This window comes from Natator depressus, chromosome 2 (assembly GCF_965152275.1).
Source record: "Natator depressus isolate rNatDep1 chromosome 2, rNatDep2.hap1, whole genome shotgun sequence".
Taxonomy (NCBI): Eukaryota; Metazoa; Chordata; order Testudines; family Cheloniidae; genus Natator; species Natator depressus.
The window spans coordinates 162,633,118-162,656,497 of NC_134235.1; the positions used below are offsets into that span (position 1 = coordinate 162,633,118).

General features: G+C 42.3%; 1 protein-coding gene across 1 annotated transcript in view; it reads right to left on the reverse strand.

Annotated features, from left to right (window-relative positions):
• Window positions 1-15,336: 15,336 nt before the first annotated feature.
• The window catches only part of IKZF1 (IKAROS family zinc finger 1), a 91,734-nt gene continuing 83,690 nt past the window's right edge, over window positions 15,337-23,380 (reverse strand). Inside the window, exon 9 of the mRNA XM_074943220.1 lies at window positions 15,337-17,978. Within this exon, the coding sequence (XP_074799321.1) occupies window positions 17,272-17,978 (707 nt within the window). The 3' untranslated portion in view covers window positions 15,337-17,271. The remainder of the gene's footprint in view (window positions 17,979-23,380) is intronic.

Sequence of the window (23,380 nt, forward strand, 5' to 3'; positions counted from 1 at the left end):
TCTACATTCGTGTCTGCTGAACCAATCCCTGATTTTAGATTCACTCAGACTTCAGAGTTGTAACATCAGAGCTAGTTGAAGGGGGAAGTGGCTGAAGGGCATGTACAGTCCAAGGTTAGAGTTCCTTGAATTAATGCAGTGAAACTTGGATACATATCCACAATGCATGGACTTCTGCACAGCTCTAACTAAACTCCCAAAGTTGTCGCAAGTGAACATAGTGGGTTCACTCTGCATGAATTCCTTGACTGGCAATTTCTTCTTCAGATGTTCCAAACAGTGCATCAGAAATCTGGAGGGGAAACCTCCAAAGACCTCAGAGGCTCTATGGGACCCAATATCCAGAGGTAAGCTGCAGCAAAGCAGCCAGCCACGTAGACTGTCTCAATCTTACTCCATTTGAGGTTAACACTCTCATTAGGAAATGAGAGCAGGCCCCATGGAATCTCATCCTCAGCTATTTTAGAACTGCTGGATCCTACCTCCAAAGCACAGGCAGAAGGGGATTGTGGGTTTGGGTTCTGCAAATTTTGAAATTTGGTAATTTTAAAAAATCTGGGCTATATACATCACTTTTTCCATGTATTTCGTTACTTTATATTTATTGTGGGGTTTTATTTTACTCATTTGCTTTAAAATTGTAATGAATTATTTGAACACACGTGTACACGTGTGTGTGTGTGTGTGTGTGTGTGTGTGTGTGTGCACACTTTTGTGGTCAGCAGCAAAACTTCTGATTCTCTTCTTTGCTGTAGTTTTGGACGGATGGATGGACACACACACAAGTTTGCTTTTGTTTTGTTATAGTTGAGGTGTTTCTATTGGAATAGCATGGTGAAAAATTCTGTAACTTCTGAATATTTTAAATGACAAAATCAGTAGCTGCAAATGTGTTACAGTAAACGTGGATGACTAATGGTTCAATGAATTGGTGATGGGGTCTGAAGCTTTTCATTTCTAAGTCACCAGTCTGAATTCAGTGTAGGTTGGTAGTAACTGACATCCATTGCTATCTCACAGCTGTTTGACCTATGTGAAATGAGTGGGTGATCTCTGTCTGCAGACTCCCAGGGGCCCGTGGACCACAGGTTGAAAAGCACTGTACTAGGAAACAAACTATGTCTAAGGTTTCCAAAGGGGTCCACGCCTCCATTTGAAACTTTTTAGCGGTCTGCAAATGAAAAAAGGTTGAAAACCACTGCCCTAGTAGACATGAGTCTAGATCATGAAATCCACCATCATAGTACTTATTGGGACTCCTGTTGACAATCTCAGCAGAAATCCCAGAGAGGACAAAAGTTCAAACAATAGGTCTTTACAGTATTGAGGCATGTTGGTTGGGCAGTGATGTGTCTATTCTCTGGATAAACAGAGAGCTTTAGTCTCCAAGTCTGTCAACCTGCTAGTTTTCATTAACATCAAATTCACCTGAAATTTTTAATAAAAGAGGAACTTGACTCTTGGGGTAGAGAAAAGGATCTCTAACTGGTGCTCAGCTGAAAGGTGAGCACATAATTTAAAAAACTACTCAGGAGTAATAGACAATTTGCTTCTGCAAAGGACATGCTTGTACCACAGAACAAATAGTACTCAAGTGGTAAAGAGCACAAATGAGTTGTCTTAAGGAAAATGATATATCTTTAGATGAAGAAATGTTAGGAGGGATATTTCTTTCTACCACAACGTTTTATTAATAGGCAATAAACAGATAACATGTTAATTAAAAAAATCTTGCAGAGGCTTGATTGGAACAATAGGAAATTGGTATTGGAACAATACCAGATGTTAATGGCCTTTCCCAAAGTGGTTGCTGATTGAGTGCCTCAGTATTTAGTGCCTAATTTAAGACACCTTAATGTGGTCTGCCTAAATGGGGGAGGTGCTTAGCACTGGCTTAAAATCAGGTCCCTTGAAAGTGTTTTAAGTTGAACATTCAATAACTTAAGCATCCCAAATCACAAGTCATTTTTTTGAAAATGGAGGCGGTTAGCACCAGTTTATACTCTTCTGAAATCTTAGTGTCTCATTTTCTTGCCTTCTCAGTCAGATGCTTTTCAGCCAGTGTCAGGAAATTTACGCTGATTCCTGGCACTGCTTTTTAAAGGGAAAAAAGGGGGAACACCATGAAGTCTCACTTTCTGCCAGCAACAGGAAGTAAATGTCATTGAGTCAGGCAGCTTAATAGTTTCAGAGATGTCTTCTGCTGAGCCACAAAATTATTGGGCTCCAGAATTAATATTCAATCATGCAGTGCTGCTGCATGGCGATAGAATGGCAATAGTACAGTGGAGCAGTGCAGGCACTGAACTGGAAGGTATTTGGCCTGTTTAGTTCATGTTTCCCAACTGAAGCCCTATTCTCACATGTTTAAGACTGGTCACCTGAGAGGTGAGAGGCCTTCTCAGATTGAAATTATAGCTAACATATTTTTTCACTATGGACTTGAACCTGCTCCCAGGGAAATCTTGCCAATGATTACGATGGGAGTAGGACTGGACTGGGTTACTTCTTATCCTGTACATATTTTCTGTGGAGACAAATTGTCATCTAGTCCTTCAGTTTTCCTGCTCAATGTGCTTATGAACATTCTTAGGTGTACACGTCTTCTGATATACTGTTACAATTGATGGCCCCATAATTGCTCCTATATGTTATAACATCACTATTATTAAATTGTCCTGATTATTATTAAATTGTCACTTGTCCTGATTTCTAGGGACCAATGTTTGCTTGCTCATAAAACTTCAATTTTTTTTTCTTATCACTTAATTTAGGGTTGACAAACTGCTGGTAACCAGGCCCCTGAGGTCCTACCCCTGCTCTGCCTCTTCCCTCAAGGCCCTGATTCTGCTCTGCCTCTTCCTTCAAGGCCCCACCCCCTTCTCTGACTTTTCCCCCCAGGCCTCACCCCTGCTCCACATATTCTCCCCAAAGTCCCACCCCCATTGCTTGCTCCTCTCCTGCTGTCCCTGGCAGGCTCATCTCAAGGAGCCTGCCTGTAGGTAGGAGGCAGCCCTGGCTGAACTGGTGCAGGTTAACGACCCGCTGCCTCCCTCTACCCCGCAGTAACCAGACTTTTCGTTTGGGTGCCATTTAGGGTTGCCAGGTCCTCTTGTCAACCGGACTTTCCGGTTGAAAACCAGGCACCTGGCAAATCTAAATGGCACCTGGACACAGAAGCCAAAAGCCAGACTGTCCAGGTAGGGTTGCCACCCATCTAGGTTCTAACTTAATTACAATTTCAGGAGAATAACTTCAATAAGCAGTGTTTCCTGTACTTAGCTTTGTGGGTTCCTGTATCTTCCAGTTGCACAGGCAGGTTTTCTTTAAACCAGCGCAGGACAATTTGCAGAAAAGAGGCTATTTTTGATCTTTTTCTACTACCTGACAAGCATTAGGAAAGCCTAAAATGTACAGCTGGCAGTAAAATCCTTTTTATCTTGGTGGAAATGTGAGCATTTTCCCTAGAAAATAGAGCCTTAGCTGGTCAGCTGTTCCTGCTGTTTATTCCCCTCCTGCCTAAAATCCTAATCCAGTTGTAAATGGTGAAGATGATTATGTCACCTTAAGGCCTGGTGCTTCAGTTGGGAAATAAAGAACAGGAGCAGATGAATTTCTGTGTGATTGTCTAATGGGAAAAACTCCCATTTGACTTCAGTGGGCTTTGGATCAGGCCCAGGGTATATTGTATAACCCCAGTCCTGCACTGTTAAGCATTTGTATAGGTGTTTGCAGGACTTAGAGCCATTGTGTTCAGAGGGGGAATCATAATGGAAAGAGACTAGTTGGTGAAGGAGCTGTACCAAAAAATAACACCACCACCTCCCCCCCAAAAAAACCCCAAAAAACCAAAAACCCCACACATACCACAGATAGGCCTTATTCAACAGTTTTGTTTCTTTAGCATTTCACTTGGTGGTAGCTATTGCAAATGGACTGCGATTATAAAACGTTACAAAAAATGTCTTTCAGAAAGCGTAAGCAGAATATGTAGCAATAAGGGCTACATCATGCCACGTGTAACGCCACTGAATGAAATAAGGTTACACACAAGAAGAATTTGGCCCAACCTTGCTGCACAGAAATGATTTTGAATAGTGTTTTTTCAGATCTAAATGACACAGAATCCCTCCACACACAGGTGCGCATGCACACACAATCAGAAATATTAACTTGGTTACGTTTATTGTTACTTAGGTTTTGACACACACGTAGAAAAGCAAGCTGTTCATTTAATAATATTATTATCCCAAACTGTGCAAGTTTCCAGCAGGCTGTGTAGAAAATGTGCATGACCCTGTAGCGTGTGGAAATAATGGTTTTCAAAAGGAACATTTCTCTAATTTCAAAGGAAATTAGGCAAGCAGTTTATTTAGGAGAAGTAGAAGCAAAAGGAAAGCTGTTAGCTTTTTTCCTCCCTTTTTCTCCAGAGAAGCTGTGGTGATCCTGCAAAACTTGACAAGCAGGGTGTAGCAAGTCCTTCTCTATTTTCTGGAAATCCCACCCTTTTTCCACGGTTTATCTTGAGTTTCTATTTTGCATGTTGATAGTTGTGCAGACTTTTTTTTTTCAGTAACCCTTATGTACTGTATTGCAAGTCAGCACGTTAACCAAATCCAGCGAGCAGTTCCTTTTCTTTGGGCCTGACTCACTTACACTAGTGTAGCTTTACTGACTTCTCTTGAGTTGCTCCCAAGTTATGTTGGAATAATTGAGAGGTGAATCAGCCCCCTTAGCTTTGTGTTTCAGGTTGGGGCCAATATGTCAAATATAATTTATTGCCTTAAAAATGTGTTTTGCAACCATCATACATCCACAGCTGAACCAAAGTGGGTCTTCAATACCATGAGGCACTTAGAGGAACTTTTTCTTGCTTTTTATATACCTATCACTTTACAGGCACTTGGAAGCTTGAATATCACCAAGGAGTGATGTAGAGGATCATGTAGATTGCTGAGGGCCAAAATAACAACCTGAAACTTTTGGGCAATGTTACTATGAAATCTTGTGTGAGGAAATGAGAGGGAAGTAAGTAATTCCCCTTCCTCAAATGATATAAATGGTGAAATGTTTTGAATTATGTATCCTAAAGTAATGTGGTTTGGTGGCTAGATCAGGTTACAGGCAGTCAGAACTTGTCCTTTTCCAGCTATTGGAGTGGTTAAGTAGTTAGAGCAAAGCAGCGAGAGTGAGCACTCATGAGTTCTCTTCCTGCTTTTGGGAGGGAGATTGGTCTAGTGGGTAGAAAAAGTACACAAAGAATTAGAAGACCTGGGTGCCAGTCCCAATCCTGCTCTGTGACCTTCAGTAAGTAATTGAGCCATGCCTCAGTTTCCCCTTCAGTAAAATGGGGATAGCAGTCTCACAGAGGTATTGCCAACCCCAAGCATTTGAAAGTCATGCACCTTGCTTTAAAAATCATGAGATATTTTAAAAAAATAAATTTGAGTGTTTGCCCTCTTGTTTTTCAGCTGTTAGGCTGCACTCAAGTTACGTTTTCAAGCTTTTCTCCACATCCATGAGGGCTAGAAATGTCCTTTCTAAAAAAAAAATTCTCAATAAATCACCAGACACTGGGGCTTTGGGAAAAAACTCAAATTTTGTGAGACTTATGATAAAATTACAAGAATTGGCAATGCTTGTGGTGGGATTATTAATTAATGAATATTTGTAAAGTGCTTTGTGATTCTCTGATGGCAGGTGCTATAGAAGTACAAACGAATTAATATGTGGGAGAATGGCACCTGCATTTGTTTTTTAAATCCAAACAAAAACAGTTTAATGTCATAAATTTCAGGCTAATAAAGACAAGTGACCAAATTCATCCCCGATGTAAACTAGCAAGGGTTCGAGAGTCACAACTTTTCCTGAACTGCACTGGTTTTGGCTTTGGCTAATTCTGTGGTAGTAATCCCTTTATGGCGAAGGAGTAATTTTCTTTTTCACCACTGCTGAATCTGATGTATTAATTTTTTCACCCAATTTTCCACCACTCTTCATTTTCCTTCTGGTCTCCCTATCACTTCCAGTACGTTTCCCCCTACCTTAAATGACTGAATTATTGCTGAACCACAAAGAACCAAACTCAAATAGATATTTAGTCTCCTTACTGTGGTTTGGGGATGGGAATCAAAGTAAAGATCCTTTTGTTTAAAAGACTTTTCTGTTCTTTAATACTTGTCTTCAGCTGTCCTCATAAAATCCTAGTGTTTCCCCCATGCACATTTCTAGAATATAAACCAGGATCAACAATCCATCCAAAGGACTTTTAAATGCAGTGTAATTGTGACTAGATCAAGAGAAGCAGAATGTTGCAAACAGTAGCTGTTATACTTAAATGGCTTAAGCATTGTCACGTACTCGGGTTTACACTGGTGACTTCAATGGATTTATTCCTGATAGGCACCAGAATAAGTGAGCTCAGGATTAGTCTAATCTTTTATTTATTTATTTATTTTCACATCAGTATCTCTGCCTACATTTTACATTTACAAAAAAAGAGCAAGACAGATGTTCCCAAAGCAGAAGTAATATTTCTTCTTTGTACCAATTTTAATGGGTCCAAAAAACCACATACATGTATCACTGAACTTTCACATGTGTTACATAAGTCTCTGTAGACTATGCAAATAACATACTATTTATATGTTGGTTGTCTATTCATATGAATTTTGTTTTCTCTGGTCAAGTCACTAGTGTTATGAAACTGTATTTTAAAGTAGGACTTTTGCATTGGGGAAATCTTTCAAATATGTCCTGTTAAACTATCAGAAAAGGAAAATATATTTAATTATTCTGATTTAACTACTGCAAGTGTGTGTTTCAGTCAATGATTTGCTCCTTATGCTCTTTTTATTGTCGAGCAGTTATGTAAAATTCTGGAGCGTGACACCATAATAGTTTCCATACCCGCACACTGGAAACTCCATCAGCCAATCAGATGCCTCCCTTTAGAAGTAAATTTTATATATTTTAAATCAAGATGAGACCAAGCCACAAAGTTTGGCTCCAGATCTGAACTTTCCCAATAGCTAAGGGCTCTTTGGATATGAGCTTCAGTTCATAGAATCCATGAAGCCTGCAGCATGTTTGATTCATTTCAACTCAAATAGTAATATTATTCACTGTAAACTAAAAACTTCAGGTAATAGACCTGTTATTAGTAGTGATGAAGGTGAAAGAAGGTATAAGAGACGAAAACTCCTTCACCGACAGAAAATTGTCACTTGGAGGTGTGTGCGTGTGTGTGTGTGTGTGTGTGTGTGTGTAAAAATCTTCCTTACTTTAAAGCAGCAGGACTGTAGCACTCATCTGGGCTCTGTTATGTCTCAAAACTCCTTTTCACCAGGTGCCACGATGTTGCAAAGATGCAGACCTTCACAACTGTTGTGTCCCCTGGAATTTTCAGTGCTGGCTGCCCAGCTGTCTTTCTGAAGTACCAAATCAGTAGGTAATGAGTATCCTAGCCTAGATGGGTTCTTAAACTGTTTTTCATAGTGAGGACCATATTTTTAACAGAACGATCATCCCATGAATCACCTGCCCTTCCATTTAAATTCACATAACATTGCTGGGTGAGCACAGCAATTGCTTACCATGGATAAGTCATATTATGAAAATATTTAAGGCGTCTTTTTTTTTTAATGTGATTTTTAGCAGCTTGAAACAAGGATGAAGAGTCAGCACCATGAGCCCAGCCTGCTCTCCAAGATCCACCAGCAAGTGCCCTACAGCCGATAGTCTGGGCATTGCTGGTATATCAGAATTCTAATGTTCTGGCTGCAACAGGAAACTAGACGTGTAGTCATTGCAATTTACAGGTAAGAAAATAGGAGGAACAACTGTGCCTCTTCAAAAACCAAAATAGAGGTGAGCAGAGAGGAAGAAGGCAGGTCTCTACCCCTTCATTTAAAGAACATAATCTAGTTGTCTGAGAGAGGCTCACACAACCTAGTTTACCCTGTTGCTGACTTCTACATATGTTTTGGTGTGAAAAACTATTGCCCAGTGAGAAGGCCCTGGAATACTCTGGCTGATACTCCAGTTAAATTTACCCATCAGAGAAGAGTAATACATATTTATTAGAGATGGGCCAGAGCTGAACAAATCATAGAATCATAGAATATCAGAGTTGGAAGGGACCTCAGGAGGTCATCTAGTCCAACCCCCTGCTCAAAGCAGGACCAACACCAACTAAATCATCCCAGCCAGGGCTTTGTCAAGCCTGACCTTAAAAACTTCTGGATCAAAATTTTCCAAGGTTTTGCTTCATCCCTGTGTCTGTACCGAAGTTCTAACTGACCATCATAAACTTCAAGGGTATTAGAATATAGTCTATTAGTTCAGACCCAGTTTTATTGTTTGTTTCAGGCTTGCATTTATATTGTTTGCAGTGGACTTTGCAGTTGAAATCCTGATGCCACTAAAACTTCCATTGACTTCAGTGGAGCCAGGATTTCACCATGATAGTTTTAGTGCCAGCTTGCTGCTGCTCTGATTGCACAGTAGCTTTCCCTGGAAGTTAGCTAAGAAAAGGCTTGGGCAAACACCAAATTCAGAACGAAAATTTAATCTAGTTGAACAATGACTGGGAAACAAGAAGTGAAAATTGTCAACAGTGCCTGGATCCATGCAGATCATTTCAAGGGACAGTTTTGCTACCAAATTATCCTTGTTATGCAAATTTCCTCACCAACCGGCTGGTTCCCAGTTATGCATGGGGAGAAGCGGTGGCCACATCTGCTTCCCGTTTTGCCGTTTCAGAGACTAACCATCTGTTTGGCCTCATCCCGAACAGCCTGCTCAGTGCTGATTAACTTCCTCACCCAGCCAGCCCAAGGCCCACCGTCTGCTGCAAGGTGTAGATTTATTTTTTTCTAACTGCTTACAAACCAGAACCTTCACTTCTCTCCCAAGGGACAGGAAGGCGTTGGTTTGTGTGATTTGCAGCCGGCGGTGGCAGCAGAAACAGCACCCACAGCTGCCCTCTATCATTCACATGTTTAATACATGTGGTTAGGACAGATAAAACTGGGAATCGTTCCATGACCTGGGACATTCTTTAAAGCAGTGAGATCTTATTTAAAAATAATAATAAAAATGCAAGGCTAAATGCCATAGTCCTTAACTGACCAAAATTCCCACTGCAGTCTTTGCAGTCCAATAGGGGTTTTCCTTAATTAAGGACCACAGAATTTTGATCCATATTCACTGCCATTTCATACTGCCACCTACAAATGGTCAATAAGGACTCAGAAACTCCTGAATTCTAACCCCAGCTTTGAAAATGGCTTCGCTTTCTGGCCTTGGATTTTGGGGGGAAGTATCCTCAGTTTTGGTGCTTCAGGTTTTGAGTGCCCAGCTTTAGACAACCCAGGTTTCCAGCGATGCTGAGCTTCTGCAGCCCCCATTGATTTCAGTTAGGTTACTTAGCACCTCTGAAAAGCAAACTCTGGGTGTTTCATGCTGTGTGCCCAGAAACTGAAGTACCAAAAAAGAAGAGCCCATGGCCTGGGAAAGTTGGGCCTTAACCTTTTTGTACCTCAGTTATCCTGTTTGTAAAATGGGATAACAGTATTGTCATACTTTCCTGCCAGGTGTGATGGAAGAGTTAACACTCGTAATGTGCTTTGAACATGAAATTACCGATGGCTGGTGTCATGCAGAGCCGTGGTAACTGTACAGGTGCTAAGTGCTCACCCACCAAGGCATCTATGCATGATCATGTGTCTGCAAAGCAGCAGTGATTCCAGGGGCAAGCATGCAGATTAAAAAGGCCATCATCAGGTAGCTTGAGCTCCCATTCTCCTCTATGGTCTGCTCTCCCTAGCTGGACTTCATCTCCCATGATATGGTGTGGCCAGGCAACTGCTACAATGCATTGCCTCCCCTTGCGGAGAGAGGATACTGTGGTGCATCATGGAAGATGTAATCCAACCAAGACAATTGGCCCATTGAGGCGCTGCAGTAGCATTTCAGAATACAAATATTTGAATTTTCAGCCAAAGAATTTGCAGGTTGGTTGGTTTGCCTTTTGCTGAAAATGCCAATGTTTACAGTGGCATACCCCTTATTTTCTGACTACCTCAAGTTAACCAAAATAATTTAACATGCTCAGCCTATAGGAAGGGAAAGAAATACATCTGATTTTTCTAGTTACAGTTTGAATATGTATTTTTATAATAATAATAAAAAGATGGTAATAGCCAACGTTATCAGATCTGGTTGCCTAAAGTTAGGCTTCTAAATCCACATTTTGATACTTAAATAAAAGTGGCCTGACTTTTGAAGGTGCTGCGTATCCACAGCTCCAACTGGTTTTGCTGTGATTTGTGGGTGCTGAGCACTTCTGAAACTACCTTTCAACTTTGGATGCCTAAATGTAGATTTACCCAGCGGTGAGAATGTTGGGCAGTCTTAATTGTACTTTGCACTTACATAGCACTTATGGCCAATTGGTATCTTTGCACCTACAATGGTGTCTAAGTTAATCAGGCTGCAAGAACAGCAAAGCAAGTACTACAAAAGGTGCAATGAGGTATCTCTGAAACATTGTGCATGTTCACAATGGGCCCTGAGGTCCTTGCGCAGTTTTTAGTCTCACAATCTCCCATTTAAGTCACTGGGTGTTTTTGGGATGAGTGCAAGGACTTAGTAACACCGAGTAAAGCCATCAAGATTTGGTCTAGTGCATGTGACTGGAAGTTCTTAAAACAGCCCATGTTTATTTCCACAAGTGCTGCCTACTGAAATTTAAAACTGTAGTGTAATTTTATTTGATATAATTTGCATGTTACAGTAAATAAGGAAACAAAGCTGTAAGTGTGGTTTATTATGAGTAGCAAAATCATAAATTCACTTGACCAAATTTGGATTTGAGGTACCATAAAGTATGAACCGTTGCGCACGCTGTCCTCTTTTTTTCCTTCATCAGTGTGCTCACAAATCACCAGCTGTACAAAATATTTACAAACTCCTTGTTTGAAACAAAAACAGAGCTGCATTTCCCTGTGCTGTTGTTTATGCAGAAGGTTTGAAAGGGATAGTAGAGATGGAGACGCTGCTGAAAGGTCCAGAAGAGAAATCATTGTGACAGTAAATTATAATGGAAATAATTTCCAGGGTGCTGTGTTCCTAATTACCATGATTCTTCAAGCAGGGACAATTGTGTTCTTTATAGCTATCCTTGCCAGTGAAAGAGCGGAGCGGAGCGAGGGCTGGAGTGAAAGAGACAACTAAAGTCAAATACCACTCAGTCGAACTGATCGTTGGAGGGAGAGGGCACTGAAACAGCAATTTCAGAGCCAGGTTGTCCCTAAGGGCTAGAGTCACAACAGAACATAGGTGTGGCAATTCTGAGTGTCATCACACCTAATTTTTAGTTGCCTGGAAATCACGGGGCTTCACAGATCTGAGTTGGATGCATAGGCTCCCCATATGACAAAAGGGGAGAGATGGACACCTCAAAATGTGATTCACAAAATCCAGCACATTAGGCAGCTTCCTGCCTAAACTAGAGATGCCAAGCCCTGTCCCTCTCTCAGAGCTAGGTAACTCCTTTTGCTTGGGGTTCTCAGCTGCAGCCCCTGTGGTGGAGTGAGGTGCCCGGATTATTTTTGCAAGAAGCCGGAAGGAGAGGCTCCCTCATAATTTTTAGCCCAGTGGTTAGGGTAGTCACCTGGGATGTGGGAGACCCCCAGTTTAAGTCCCCCTCTCCATGGGAAAAGGGACTCGAACAAGGACCTCTTGGTCTGTGCTGAAGCCGACTGGTGTGACTAGCTCAGCAAGACAGGAGTGGAGGGAAACCTTTTCTGGCAGGGGTAGTTTGTTCTTAGAGGTATCCCAGCACATCTAGTGACAGTCTTGAGGGAGTTTCTGTTACCCAACCCGTCACAGGGGCTCCCTCATAACTTTTAGCCCAGTGGTTAGGGTAGTCACCTGGGCTGTGGGAGACCCCCTGGGTTAAGTCCCCTGCCCTCCGTGGGAGAAGGGATTTGAAGAAGGCTCTATCACCTTGCACATGAGTGCCCACATCACCAGCCTGTGGTATAGTCACATGTGGGGCTCCTGCAGTCTCACCTGCTGAAGTTGTGCTGCTGTGACTAAACAATGACCGACTCCCTGGGTGCATGTGAGAATGCCTCTGGAGCCGGGTTAGAGCACTCACTTGGGAGCTGAGAGACCCAGGCCCCCTGCTCCAATGACTTTCTAAAAATGTGTCCACAATGGAACCGCTTTTACAGCAGCGACTTAGGGAGCCCCACAGCAGAATATCCCACTTAGCACCTCTGAAAAGTGCTAAGATTCCCTTGCCTAGATTCCCGGTCAAATCCCTTCTCCCTCTCAGGTGGAGGGTATATTTGAACTTGAGTGGTCAGTACAGGGTCTCCCAGATGAGTAGCCTAATGTCAGGGCTAAGTATTATGTGGGAGCTCTTCTCCCTTGCCTGGGCCATTTTGTGTGAACTTATCTATAGGGGCCTGATCTGGTAGGCGTGCTCTGAACTTACTGTGTTGAGCCTTGCAGGGGAGTTAGGTGGAGGAACACCCACCTTGCCTCAGCTTGTGACTCACTCTGGGGCTTAGGCAGATGGACACGTGGCATGGAGGTGGCAGTATTCCTATGCAGAAGCAGGTGCCCAGCAAACTTTTTTTACAGCAAAAGTTGAGAGGGCAGGAAGTTGAGGGGGCTGCTAAGCAGAGGTATTGTGCAAGTCTGTGAAGCCTAATTTGAGGATTTATGCACTTAAAATGACAGCTAGGCACCGAAATCCTTTTGTGAAGCTAGCCTTAAATGTGAAGAGCAGGAGTTAGATGTGGGGGTATAGGAGGCTTCAAGCTCTCATCTGCAGTGGCTGGATCCTGCTGCTCCCTGCATGCCATCCTCTTTATGTGGCAGTAGAGAAGACTGAGGTATTCCTAAATTAGGTTGGCTTGTAAGAGCCCAAAACACTTAGCCTAGGATCGTGCTCCCTTTCTCTTCCCCCATATGCTGGCAGCAAAGGAAGTTGTTAGTGGTTTATAAGCCCCTGTGTAGGCTGTACCATACTGCACGATCATCCATGCCCCCCAGCATGACTCAGGCAGGGCCCCTCTCTTGGGATTTTATGGCCAAAATACATCAGTGCTGTGGCACAATGAAGAGCTGCTCTCTGGCTGCATTGCATCTGCTTTGTATAAAGATCAAGGGTCTGATTATCTCCCGCTTGCGTTAGGCTGATTTAACTTTACTGACTTCCATACAGTTGCACGAGTGTAGATGTGAACAGAAAATCAAGAAAAACAGCTTCATGCGCTCTTCCTTGCTCCACTTTGCCCCCCCTTCTCTTACATGTGCACGCAGAGTCACTCATGCACGAAAGGGTTTAAGCTGTGCAGAATATCACTACAGCAATTAAAGACAAGTCTTTTACGAACCTGTCTCTCTTACAAGATACAGCTCACCTTCCAGACATAATTTAATTAAAAAAAAATCAAGCAAATTTCATAAAAATCTGCAATGTAAATACAATGGTTTTAAAGAAAATGGGGTTTACAATATAAATTCACAACAAAAAAAATGTGTAAATACAACTTGTTTATATATCAGATATAAAAGGCGGGGGGGGGGGGGCGGGGAGAAACCAGCTGTGGAAAAAATTCTGAAAAGCAGTTTTTACTACGTTGCTATTTACATCTTTTTTAAAACAGGTATCAACTTAACTTAAAGCCGTTCAACATGTTTACTCTTTTTTTTTTTTAAGGTAGAGATAAACCATGATAGGCTGGTACACCAGAGCATAGGAGGAGAAAAGGGAGGTTACACTAACATGGTTATCTACGGGCACAATTTGTTTAACTGCAGACAGACGAGCTCCTAGTACATGGATCGTTTTTCCCTCCTGTGTTCATCCCCATAAATAAAATTATCAATACATTTATTTCCAAACAAAGAGAGGCTGATTTTTGTGCAAACAGTGTGAAACAAAAGCCCCTCTACAAACAAGGAATGCTGCGGCTACTGCTGTTATGCTACTCCTTCTGATACACTGTATCTTATTAATAAGCTAAATTATACAACTGTATTATTTATTGTACAACATTCACATACTCTCATATAAATAGGAAAAGCCTAGAGCCAAGAAACACATCCACTGTGAAAATTATCATATGATACATAACTCTATCTAGTTATGTATGAGCCACACAACCCCACACTTGTGTGTGCATGTTGAGAAAACAAGTGACGTAGCCCCCAACCCATTTAAATGCAGAGAAATCCTCTGAATCAGAAATTTTATAATTAAACGTTTCACCCTAAAGGCCAGAATCCACACATCTCTTAAGTGGGCACCAGTTCACTAGAGAGGTGCCTGCTTACATCAGTAGTGACTTTGGCCCTTTATTTTGTGGGCTTTAGCAAAGAAATGCCCTAAAAGAAAGTTTCCTTATGGTCTGAACTGTGTTAAGAAAAAGATATTTTTTCAAAAGCTAAAAATAACCTGTGTATAGATTGTATAACACTTTAAACTGTGAGAGGGCCATGAATATCAGTAACAGAACCAGCTCCCTGTTTCCAGGCGATTAAGGTAGCTCAGCTGTCCAGTCATCTGCCACTGACGCAAAGAGGTCACTGAAGAGACTCTCAGCAATGACCGTGTACCTCCCTGGTCAGAACGGCAGGGGGAACAGCTCGCAATGAAGGTGTGAGGATGAATTAGGCCCTGTAAAAGCATGAAAATTCAAAAGAAATAGAATGTAAACTATGAAATAAAAAAAGAACTCCTCTTAGTGTAAGTTATGTCTGTCCTTCCCTTGTAGTTTTAATATCAGATTCTTCCTAGAAGCATGTTTAAATGCTATTGGCTCACCAGTATGTACAGTCTTTGTTGACACAGGATTTGCAACAGACTCAGTGAGGAAATCTTTTTGGCACAAAAAGTGGATAGCATTGCCCCTCTTGGCTTTGCCCTGCCTGATGCGTAGGGGCCAGATTGTAACCAGGAGTACCTCCACTGAAGTCAATGGAATTTAACCAGTGTAAGGTCATAATCAGGGCTATAGTTTATGTTACTGTCTCTTTTCTGGTATCCTACCAGCAATTTAAGATGATGTTCATATTCTTGTTTCACCAGTGTATGTGCATAAGTGTGTTTGCGTGTGTTTACACAGTCCATGCATTATATACATTCTTTCTATGTAATATCACCCTTGTGATCCAAGGAGCTTGGCTTTTACAAAGTAAATTTTTTATAGTTAGGAATGAATGTACAGTATAACAAAGTAATGTGTGGCGGGGGGGGGGAGGGTTTGACATGTAAAACATATTTAAATCTCACTTACACTAGTATCATTCCGTTGCCTCCATGGAGTTGCTCTTGATTTACAGCTGCATAAGTGAAAGCAGAACCAGGACCCCTCTGTCTGTTTATATATAATATACATATGTAATATATACACCCATTGGACCCCATTCATCCTTGGTGCAAGTGCACTAGTTCTACTGAATTTGGTCCATAATATGAATGACTATATATATAATACATAATAGTATTACAAGATTTAAGAAATGGTCTTGTTGCAATATATGTATTTTGTTTATGGGGTAGTACCAATCTCTTATACAGTGGAAATGTTTGTACATTCAATGGGTCGGGCAACTCAATCAATTAGTTATTATTACCTGTACTGTTGTGGAAATATTCCAGCTCTGCAGAGCGATTCTTAACCAAGTTGCATAAATATCACTATTACCAGTCTTAAAGCCGATAGGCTGTTTGGGGAGAGGAATGAGCTATTTGGAAGAGGAATTAAAGAAGAGACAAACAGATTGGCAGTTTTTACTATCAGCTGTCTTTGTGCGTCAGATGTCTTTTCATTTTACTGGAATTTAAACAGCTAGTTGGGAGGGTCTTGCCAAGAAGGGGGCTCTGCATGAGAGGGGAAAAAAAAGATAGAATAAATGTTTTTGGTTTCATAGGGCTTGATCCTTGCTCTGGCCTCAATCCAGCACAAAACCCCTTAAATTTGGGATTATTTTTAAGCATAAGAATAGTTCCATGTATGTTCATGTGATGACTCAGGCAAATGCTGAAGTGCTCTGCTAGATTGGGGCCAGAGTGCTCAGTATCTTGCAGGATGGAGCCCTTAATGAATAGTTAATTTTAGAGAAAAGCGGGGATGGGCACTATACGTTTTTTAAATGGCTGTTTAATTCATCTCAGTGCTTTAAAATAAAAAATCATTGTGGGCTAAATTTTCCAGACACAGCCCACAAAATTAGCCAGAGGACTTGCGGTGCAAGCAGAATGGGCATTTTCATATGCAAAATGGGTGAATTGGAAATTTTGCAGCCAGCTGTAAAAATTTTGCCCCCAAAACAAAAGAAGGGTGCATAAAAATATTCTCCAAACATTTTCTCTCTCCTACTGAATATCATATTTTTCTAAATAATTAAAACTCCTTTTAAAAAATCCTACATAAATGGCTGTTTTCTTATGCGGAAAGATTTTTAAACCTTATATTTTTAAGGAAAAAGTGAGTTTTTATTGAATAGGGAGGGAAAATATTTATTTTAAAGGTCAACAAAACCCTTTTCTCCAAATAAATGCAATTTCCACTCCAGAGTATGTATGACAAGGGTGTTTCTCACGTACTTCAAACAACTGGCCTTATGCCTCACGATAGAAAAAAGGTATGCCATGCTGGCAAGAAAATCCACACCTTGGCGTGTGCTATTGTGTTATTTTACTTCACTACTAAAATAGTGCCAGTCAAGAGTCTAGGCTCGCAACACCATTCCATGTCTCCATGGCACCACCCAAGGGTTCTGGTGGGGCCGCTTTGTCTTTATTTTAATTAAGTCTTCCCAGTAACCCAAGTAATAATGGGAAGTCAAAAAAAAAGTATGTCTGGTGTAAGAGCCCGATTCTCAGCATGTTAGCACAAGGCCTTTCTAGCCCTCAGCCAAGTTTTTGTGCATTGTGCACATGCTAACTGTTGGGGAGAGAGGTCTGCAGAAAGCAGTCACTAGAAGGAAGTGGATTCAGCTACCTGACTACAAAAGCTTCTACTTACTAAAGGTCTGGTGATCCAAATATTTTCAATAAAAACATCAATATGCATTTTATAAAATTAAGTTGCAATACATGCTACCAAGAGGAGAAAACTCCTTGGGCCAGGTCTTCTAATTTTCATTTCTGGATGCTTTTACTGTCCAGTAGACTGGTGTTTTTTGTCATTCATACAGCTCCAGTAGCACAGCTGACAAGATCGCATCTGTGTGGGAGGGGTTTTAACTCATGTGGAAACGGTGCTCCCCTCGTGTTATGTGAGAAGAGAATTCATATCTGTCCTGGCTGTGGTAGCCACACATGTTGCATTCGAAAGGATCGCGGAACCCATGACAGCCCATGTGGATGGTGTACATCACATGATCCAAGAAAAGAACTCTACAGTGTTCGCACTTGTAAACTTTTACTTGCTCCCCATTGCTGGTGATCACCTTGAAAGCATCGTGGGAATTGTCAGTACCTGCCCTCAGGACTTCATATTGCCTCTGTTCTTCTTTTATAGACAGGCCATTTCTTGCGTGGGGAACTATGTGATTCGTCAGGTAAATTAAACCGCTGCGCTCCTCATTATTACTCTCTGTATCTGTTGAGTCTTGGCAGCTGTTGCTGGGGGAGGCATCCCTTTCAGAGGAGATGGATTTGGCTTTGGAAAGCAGCAACAAGTTTTCCACTGCGGTGTCCTGAGCAGTATGATTGGAACGAGCATGATTGTCCCCAAGAGGCTTGTGGAGTTGATACATGGAGCTGATAATAGGTGCTACTTCAGAACTGCCTGGAGGTGTCTGCACAAGGGGACGCAAAGACTCTGCCCCTAGGTAACTGATGGCATTGTTAATGGCCTGGTCTATAACATGAGTCTGCATCATCTCACTCTCCTTCTCATAATTAGTGGTGGCATCGTATGGAACATCAGACAAGCATTTCTCACCTGCATTCCAAAACAATCAGGAGTTAGGAAGTCCGATGCTTAGACACATTGAATCCCAAATGTCTATGTCAGTAAAATCAAAATAGAAAGATGCAAATCAGGGTACAGATCTGCATCTGAAATTGAGAACTGCTGTGAAGAGCTCTCGATTTCCTAGTGCGCTACACAAGAACTGATCACAAAATATATTTTGGCAAACAATCAAAAAAATTCAATTCTGAAATACTGTCGTGGTGCCTCATGAGGCTTGTGGTTCAGCTGCCTTAAATTCCCATTCTTCTCTACAGGCTGGGCTCCTTGGTTGGACTCTGGTGTGCCATGACCTCCCTGTTGGTGCATGGAGGTGCTATATCATGGCAGTTACATGGCCACTGTGCATCATGGGAGATAAAGTCTGTCAAAGGATCCTGGCCCATAGAAGAGAATGGGAGTCTGTCAGAAATATTTTGGTTTTTGTCTGAAAAACAAAAACATTTCATTTTTCAACCATTCAGCTTATTGGCAAAAAATCAAAACCTTCTGTGGAAAGCAAACACTTTTCACAAATTCATTTAATCAAAAAGTCAATTTTCCATCAAACACTTCAAATGAAATTTTTTGGACCAACCATAGGCTAGACGCTAGTTCTGAAAAGAAGGTTCACTTGTCCATAAGTTTTCTGTAGTGAAAAGTAGTGGCAGGAGCAACATAAGGCAATGTTTCTCAAATAAATAATGCCATTGAACTGAAATTTACCATTCTGCATGGAGTGAGACTTCTTTTGAGCTATCTAAACAGTCCATTTTGCCAACCAAATCTAGGTGTGACCTTACACGTGCAATAGAGTCCACTGAAAAAATTACAACTTCACATCTATCAGCAAAGAAAAAAAATATAAGGAGCAGTTTCCAAGTATATAAACTAAGATTTCCAAAAGTTACTGTGTGTCCAACTTCTAATGACTAAAAAGGGGGTGCGCCTCACTTTTAGAAGTCAGGCCCCTGTAAGGTGCCTCAAATTGGGCACCCAAAAATTGAAGTGTCTATTATCAGTAATCACTTTCGAAAATCTTGTCTATAGAGAAACAAGTTAAAAATAAAAAGTAAAGCCTGGGAATTAGAGAAATTATTTAAAAATGCAGCTGCTGATTTAAAGTATATCTGTGTACTACACTACACTATCACTCATGATACTGAACTTCACTAACAGGTAGCTTTGAATGACAAAAAAGTCTCTCATACAGTATTTGTAATACATCTGCAATATTACCAGTCCCATAAAGGAGGAGCAAAGAGGAGGAAACCTCCTTCAGGTCCCGGATAGTGTACCCCACCCCATATGGTAGTTGTTTTCAAACTGCGGGTCATGACCCAGTACAGGGTTGTGGAATGGAAGGCACTGGGTCACGGCGTCTCTGATCAGCACCGCCGACCGGACCCTTAAAAGTCCCGTGGGCGGTGCTGCCTGGCTAAGGCAGGCTAGTTCCAACACCGCACTGCACCCTGGAAGTGGCCAGCAGCAGGTCCGGCTCCTAGGTGGGGGGGGCCCCGGGGCTCTGCGTGTTGCCTCTGCCCCGAGCACTGACTCTGCATTCCCATTAGCCAAAAACCCACCAATGGGAGCTGGGAGGGGGAGGGGGTTCGGTGCCTGCGGGCGAGAGACGCACGGAGCAACTTGTGCACCTCCGCCGAGGAGCTGGACCTGCTGATGGCCACTTCCAGGGCACGGCACGGTCTGTGGTGCCAGGACAGGCAGGAAGCCTGTCTTAGCACTGACACAGTGTCACTCACTGGGAGCTGCCCGAGGTAAACCCATGCCCCAACCCCATGCCCCAATCCCCTGTCCCAGCCCTGAGCCCCCCCAAACCCAGAGCCCCTTCCTGAACCCCAAGCCCCTCATCCCCAGCTCAGAGCCTTGACCCCCCTCCCGTACCCCAACCCCCTGCCCCAGCCTTGAGCCCCCCCAAACCCAAAAAGTCTCTCATGCACCCCAAACCCCTCATCCCCGGCCCCAACCCCGAGCCCAGAGCCCTGACCACCTCCTGCACCCCGAGCCCCACCCACACCCTGACCCACTCATTCCTGGCCCCACCCCGCAGCCCTCACCCCCGCACCTCAACCCTCTGCCCTACCCCTGAGCCCCTCTCACACCACAAACCCCTCATCCCCAGCTCCGTTGGGTCACGGGCATTAACAATTTTCTTCAACTGGGTCGCCAGAAAAAAAGTCTGAAAACCACTGCCCTATGGTTAGATAATTTCTCTATGGAACTGTGAGGAACGTGGGTCTGACAGATCTCAGGGGATCCAGTGGAGGTGAGGTCCTACTTCCCTCATACCAGTCACTGCTGCTGTCACTCCTCCTCAAAATACAGAGGGGCTCCCTTCAAAGTTAATACTGCCCTGGGCTATACTAATAACTTTCCCATTCGTCTGCAGCATGTAGAAGATTGCCTAGAGTGTGGCCCAATTGTTCCTTCCTGTAGAAGAGCCTCCAAAGAGCAGGGGAAAGTCTGCTGGAAATTCCACAGGATGAACTGGACAGAATTGCCCTCTCAGATTGGCGGGATTTCCAAACTCCACGAAGGGCCAAGAGTGCAGCCTGGAAATCGCTTGCTTGAAATCCTGCAAAAAACAGGCCTATAGTGCAGAAAGTCCTGCTGCCCACCAGGCACTTCCTGAGCCTCCATCTTCTCTGGAAACTTGGCTCCTCCCTGCTGTGCTCTAGTCTCGCTCCACAGCAGGGGAGATACCAGGCACAGAATGGGAGCCAACTAGAGCTGGTCAGGAATTTTTTGACAAAACGTCTTTTCGTAGGAAAATGCTGATTAGTCAAAACTAGAACTTTTTGCGGAATCTTTGCTCTTTTGACTAAACTTTCTCAGGTCCAGGATAGAATTTCTCTCTCCTCCTGGGAGGCTCTTATTCAGCTGAAATGTGGGAGACCCAGGTCCAAATCCCTGCTCTGCATCAAGCAGTCTTTCCTCATCCCCAGGCGAGTGCTCGAACCAGTGAGCTGTTGGTTAATTGGAAGCTGCGGGACTCGCTCTCATTTTTTGTGAAACGTTTCTAAAAATTTTAGGTTTTGTTCCAATGCAAAATGAAAACAAATGTCAAAAGCTCAACTTTTTTTGCAAAATGTTTGTTTGGTTTTTTTTTGTTGTTTTCTGACCAGCCCTCGAGCTAGCACTTCTTGGAGCTATATTAACTCCTGAGTAAATTTCCAATAAGAAGGCATGGCATACACAGCTCCTAATTTGGCTCCACCAACACCTGACCCTGTGCTTTTTGGGCTGCTTTTCCCACCAGTGTCCGCCTCCCACTCCTAGTGCTAGTGTTTGCTCCTCCCCACTAATGCCATGATTTTGATTAGATGCACCATTTCTAATCCCATAGTTTTGAAGTGCAAAGAGCTAAAGACTGGAGATTCAAAATGGACTCTGTAGAAAATGCATGGGCAAGGTGTGAAATGCTTACCACGTTTTTTAATATGAATTTATACCCTTGATTCAGAAAACTACAAAGTTAAAGCATCCTTAAAACCTGGGCTTTCTTTGTTATTATATGTCATACACTGGGCATCCAGAGGGCACAAGTTTAGGTGTTCTTTATTGGTTAATATTTGCTTTATGATTATGTACCATAACTAGCCTATAGTTGACCAATATAATCAATAGCTCCATGTAAGGAAAAAATCTGTCACAGAGCAAGACCATTTCAAATGCACACAAGCTGAAGGCAGGCAGGTATCATTTTTACATATGGGCAGTGCAGATAACACGAGTGCTCATTAAAAACAATCGCCTATTTTTATGGTTATCAGAGAATAAGTAAGGTAAACTGCTAGTGGTGTGAAGCTCTTCAGAAACTTTGCAGGGTTTCAGGGCTCTTGCTCCAGGTAGCCAAATGCTAACAGATAGCTGATACTCTTTAGCTCGGATAGGCTGCTTTTTTTTTTTTCTGGTTGATGTTGTAACATATCAGGCATATTTCAGCCTGAACTGTTACCAGTCCCTCTCCAACCCCAGTTTGGAAGGTCCAGTTTGGCTCTCAGTCCTGGGGTCTGTTCCTATTTGCAAAGCAAGGTGCTGTACACAAGTGCTGCAAAGGCAATATTTCTGTCAAATAATTTTTCACCTAATTAATTTAAATTGGTGAATGAACTCAGCTTTATAAAGTACCAGGTTCCACCTTGAGAAACTTACTGTTCTTTCTCTCTCGAGTTTGGGACTGACCGGACCTTGGCTTAGCTCTAATATTGTTGCATTCTTCTTTGCAACAGTGACTTATTTTTCCTACCTTGTTAACCACCCCTGAGGTTTATACTTGACTAGCGTGGCTGAGGAAACCTGTGCCTTCTCTGGCATTTGTAACCAGTGGTGCTTCTGGGCTTGCTTCTCCTCTCATTTAATTCTGTCTAAATGACGAGTGACACCAGTGACATCAATAGTGATACACTGATTTAAAGTCAGTGTAAGTGGGGAGAATCAGGACCGGTGTCTTTTAAATTAGTCACTGGTTAAATGATGCTAGCATTGGTATGTTAAAGAAATGGGGGAGGGCTGGAAATTGGTTCAGTGTTTGGTGTATTCTTAGTTAATTCTTTAGTTCAATGTCCATTTTCTTGTTACCAAAATGGACTTTGGACAAGGAGACCAGATTTGGAGTTTGAGCAACTGGTAATGTACTTCATATTAAGTGGGGTGAGCACTGGGGAAAGGAGGAGGGGATTGGGGGGTCTCTGATGAGTCTCTTTGTCCAAAGAGGCCATTTTTTTTGACAGCAGATCTTCATAAATATTGTCTGTCATTATGGTGACTTCTTACACCACACACTGAATAAGTGACAGGAAACTGCCTTACCCATGTCTCTCATTTGCCTGGCTTTCTTTATTGTTTGTTAGTATGAGGGTGACAAACAATGGAGAACAAAAAAACAGTCCATGCCCAACCTCTCTAAATAGGTTACTTATTCATGTTTATTAAAAATTGTTTTCTAAAACAAATTAATTTCTCTGGTCTTCCTGGTGTCTTCACAGCTGATACTTTTTCCTTATACAAAAAGTCTGAGATAAATTCTGTCCAGAGCCTTCAGAAGAATTGCATCAACTTACTCCAGTAGTTGAATGTGGTCCTTAATCATCAAACAATTTGGGGTTCTTTAACTCAGAATTCCTACCACATTTTCAGTATTTACCTCTACTATAATTTTGTCGTCATCTTCAATTCTGCCGTCTCAGTGGGTAAGCAGCTACATTTCCTGCCCTGATTAAGTCCTGCTCCTTCAATCATTGCCTTCTTTTCCCTGTCTTTGACTGTCTCTTTAAACCTACTATTCTATCTTCTGACACAATGACACACTCTGGTACGAGATTCCTCCTCCCCTCTCCTACAATATATTCTCTCCTCCCTTACCCGTTTCTGAC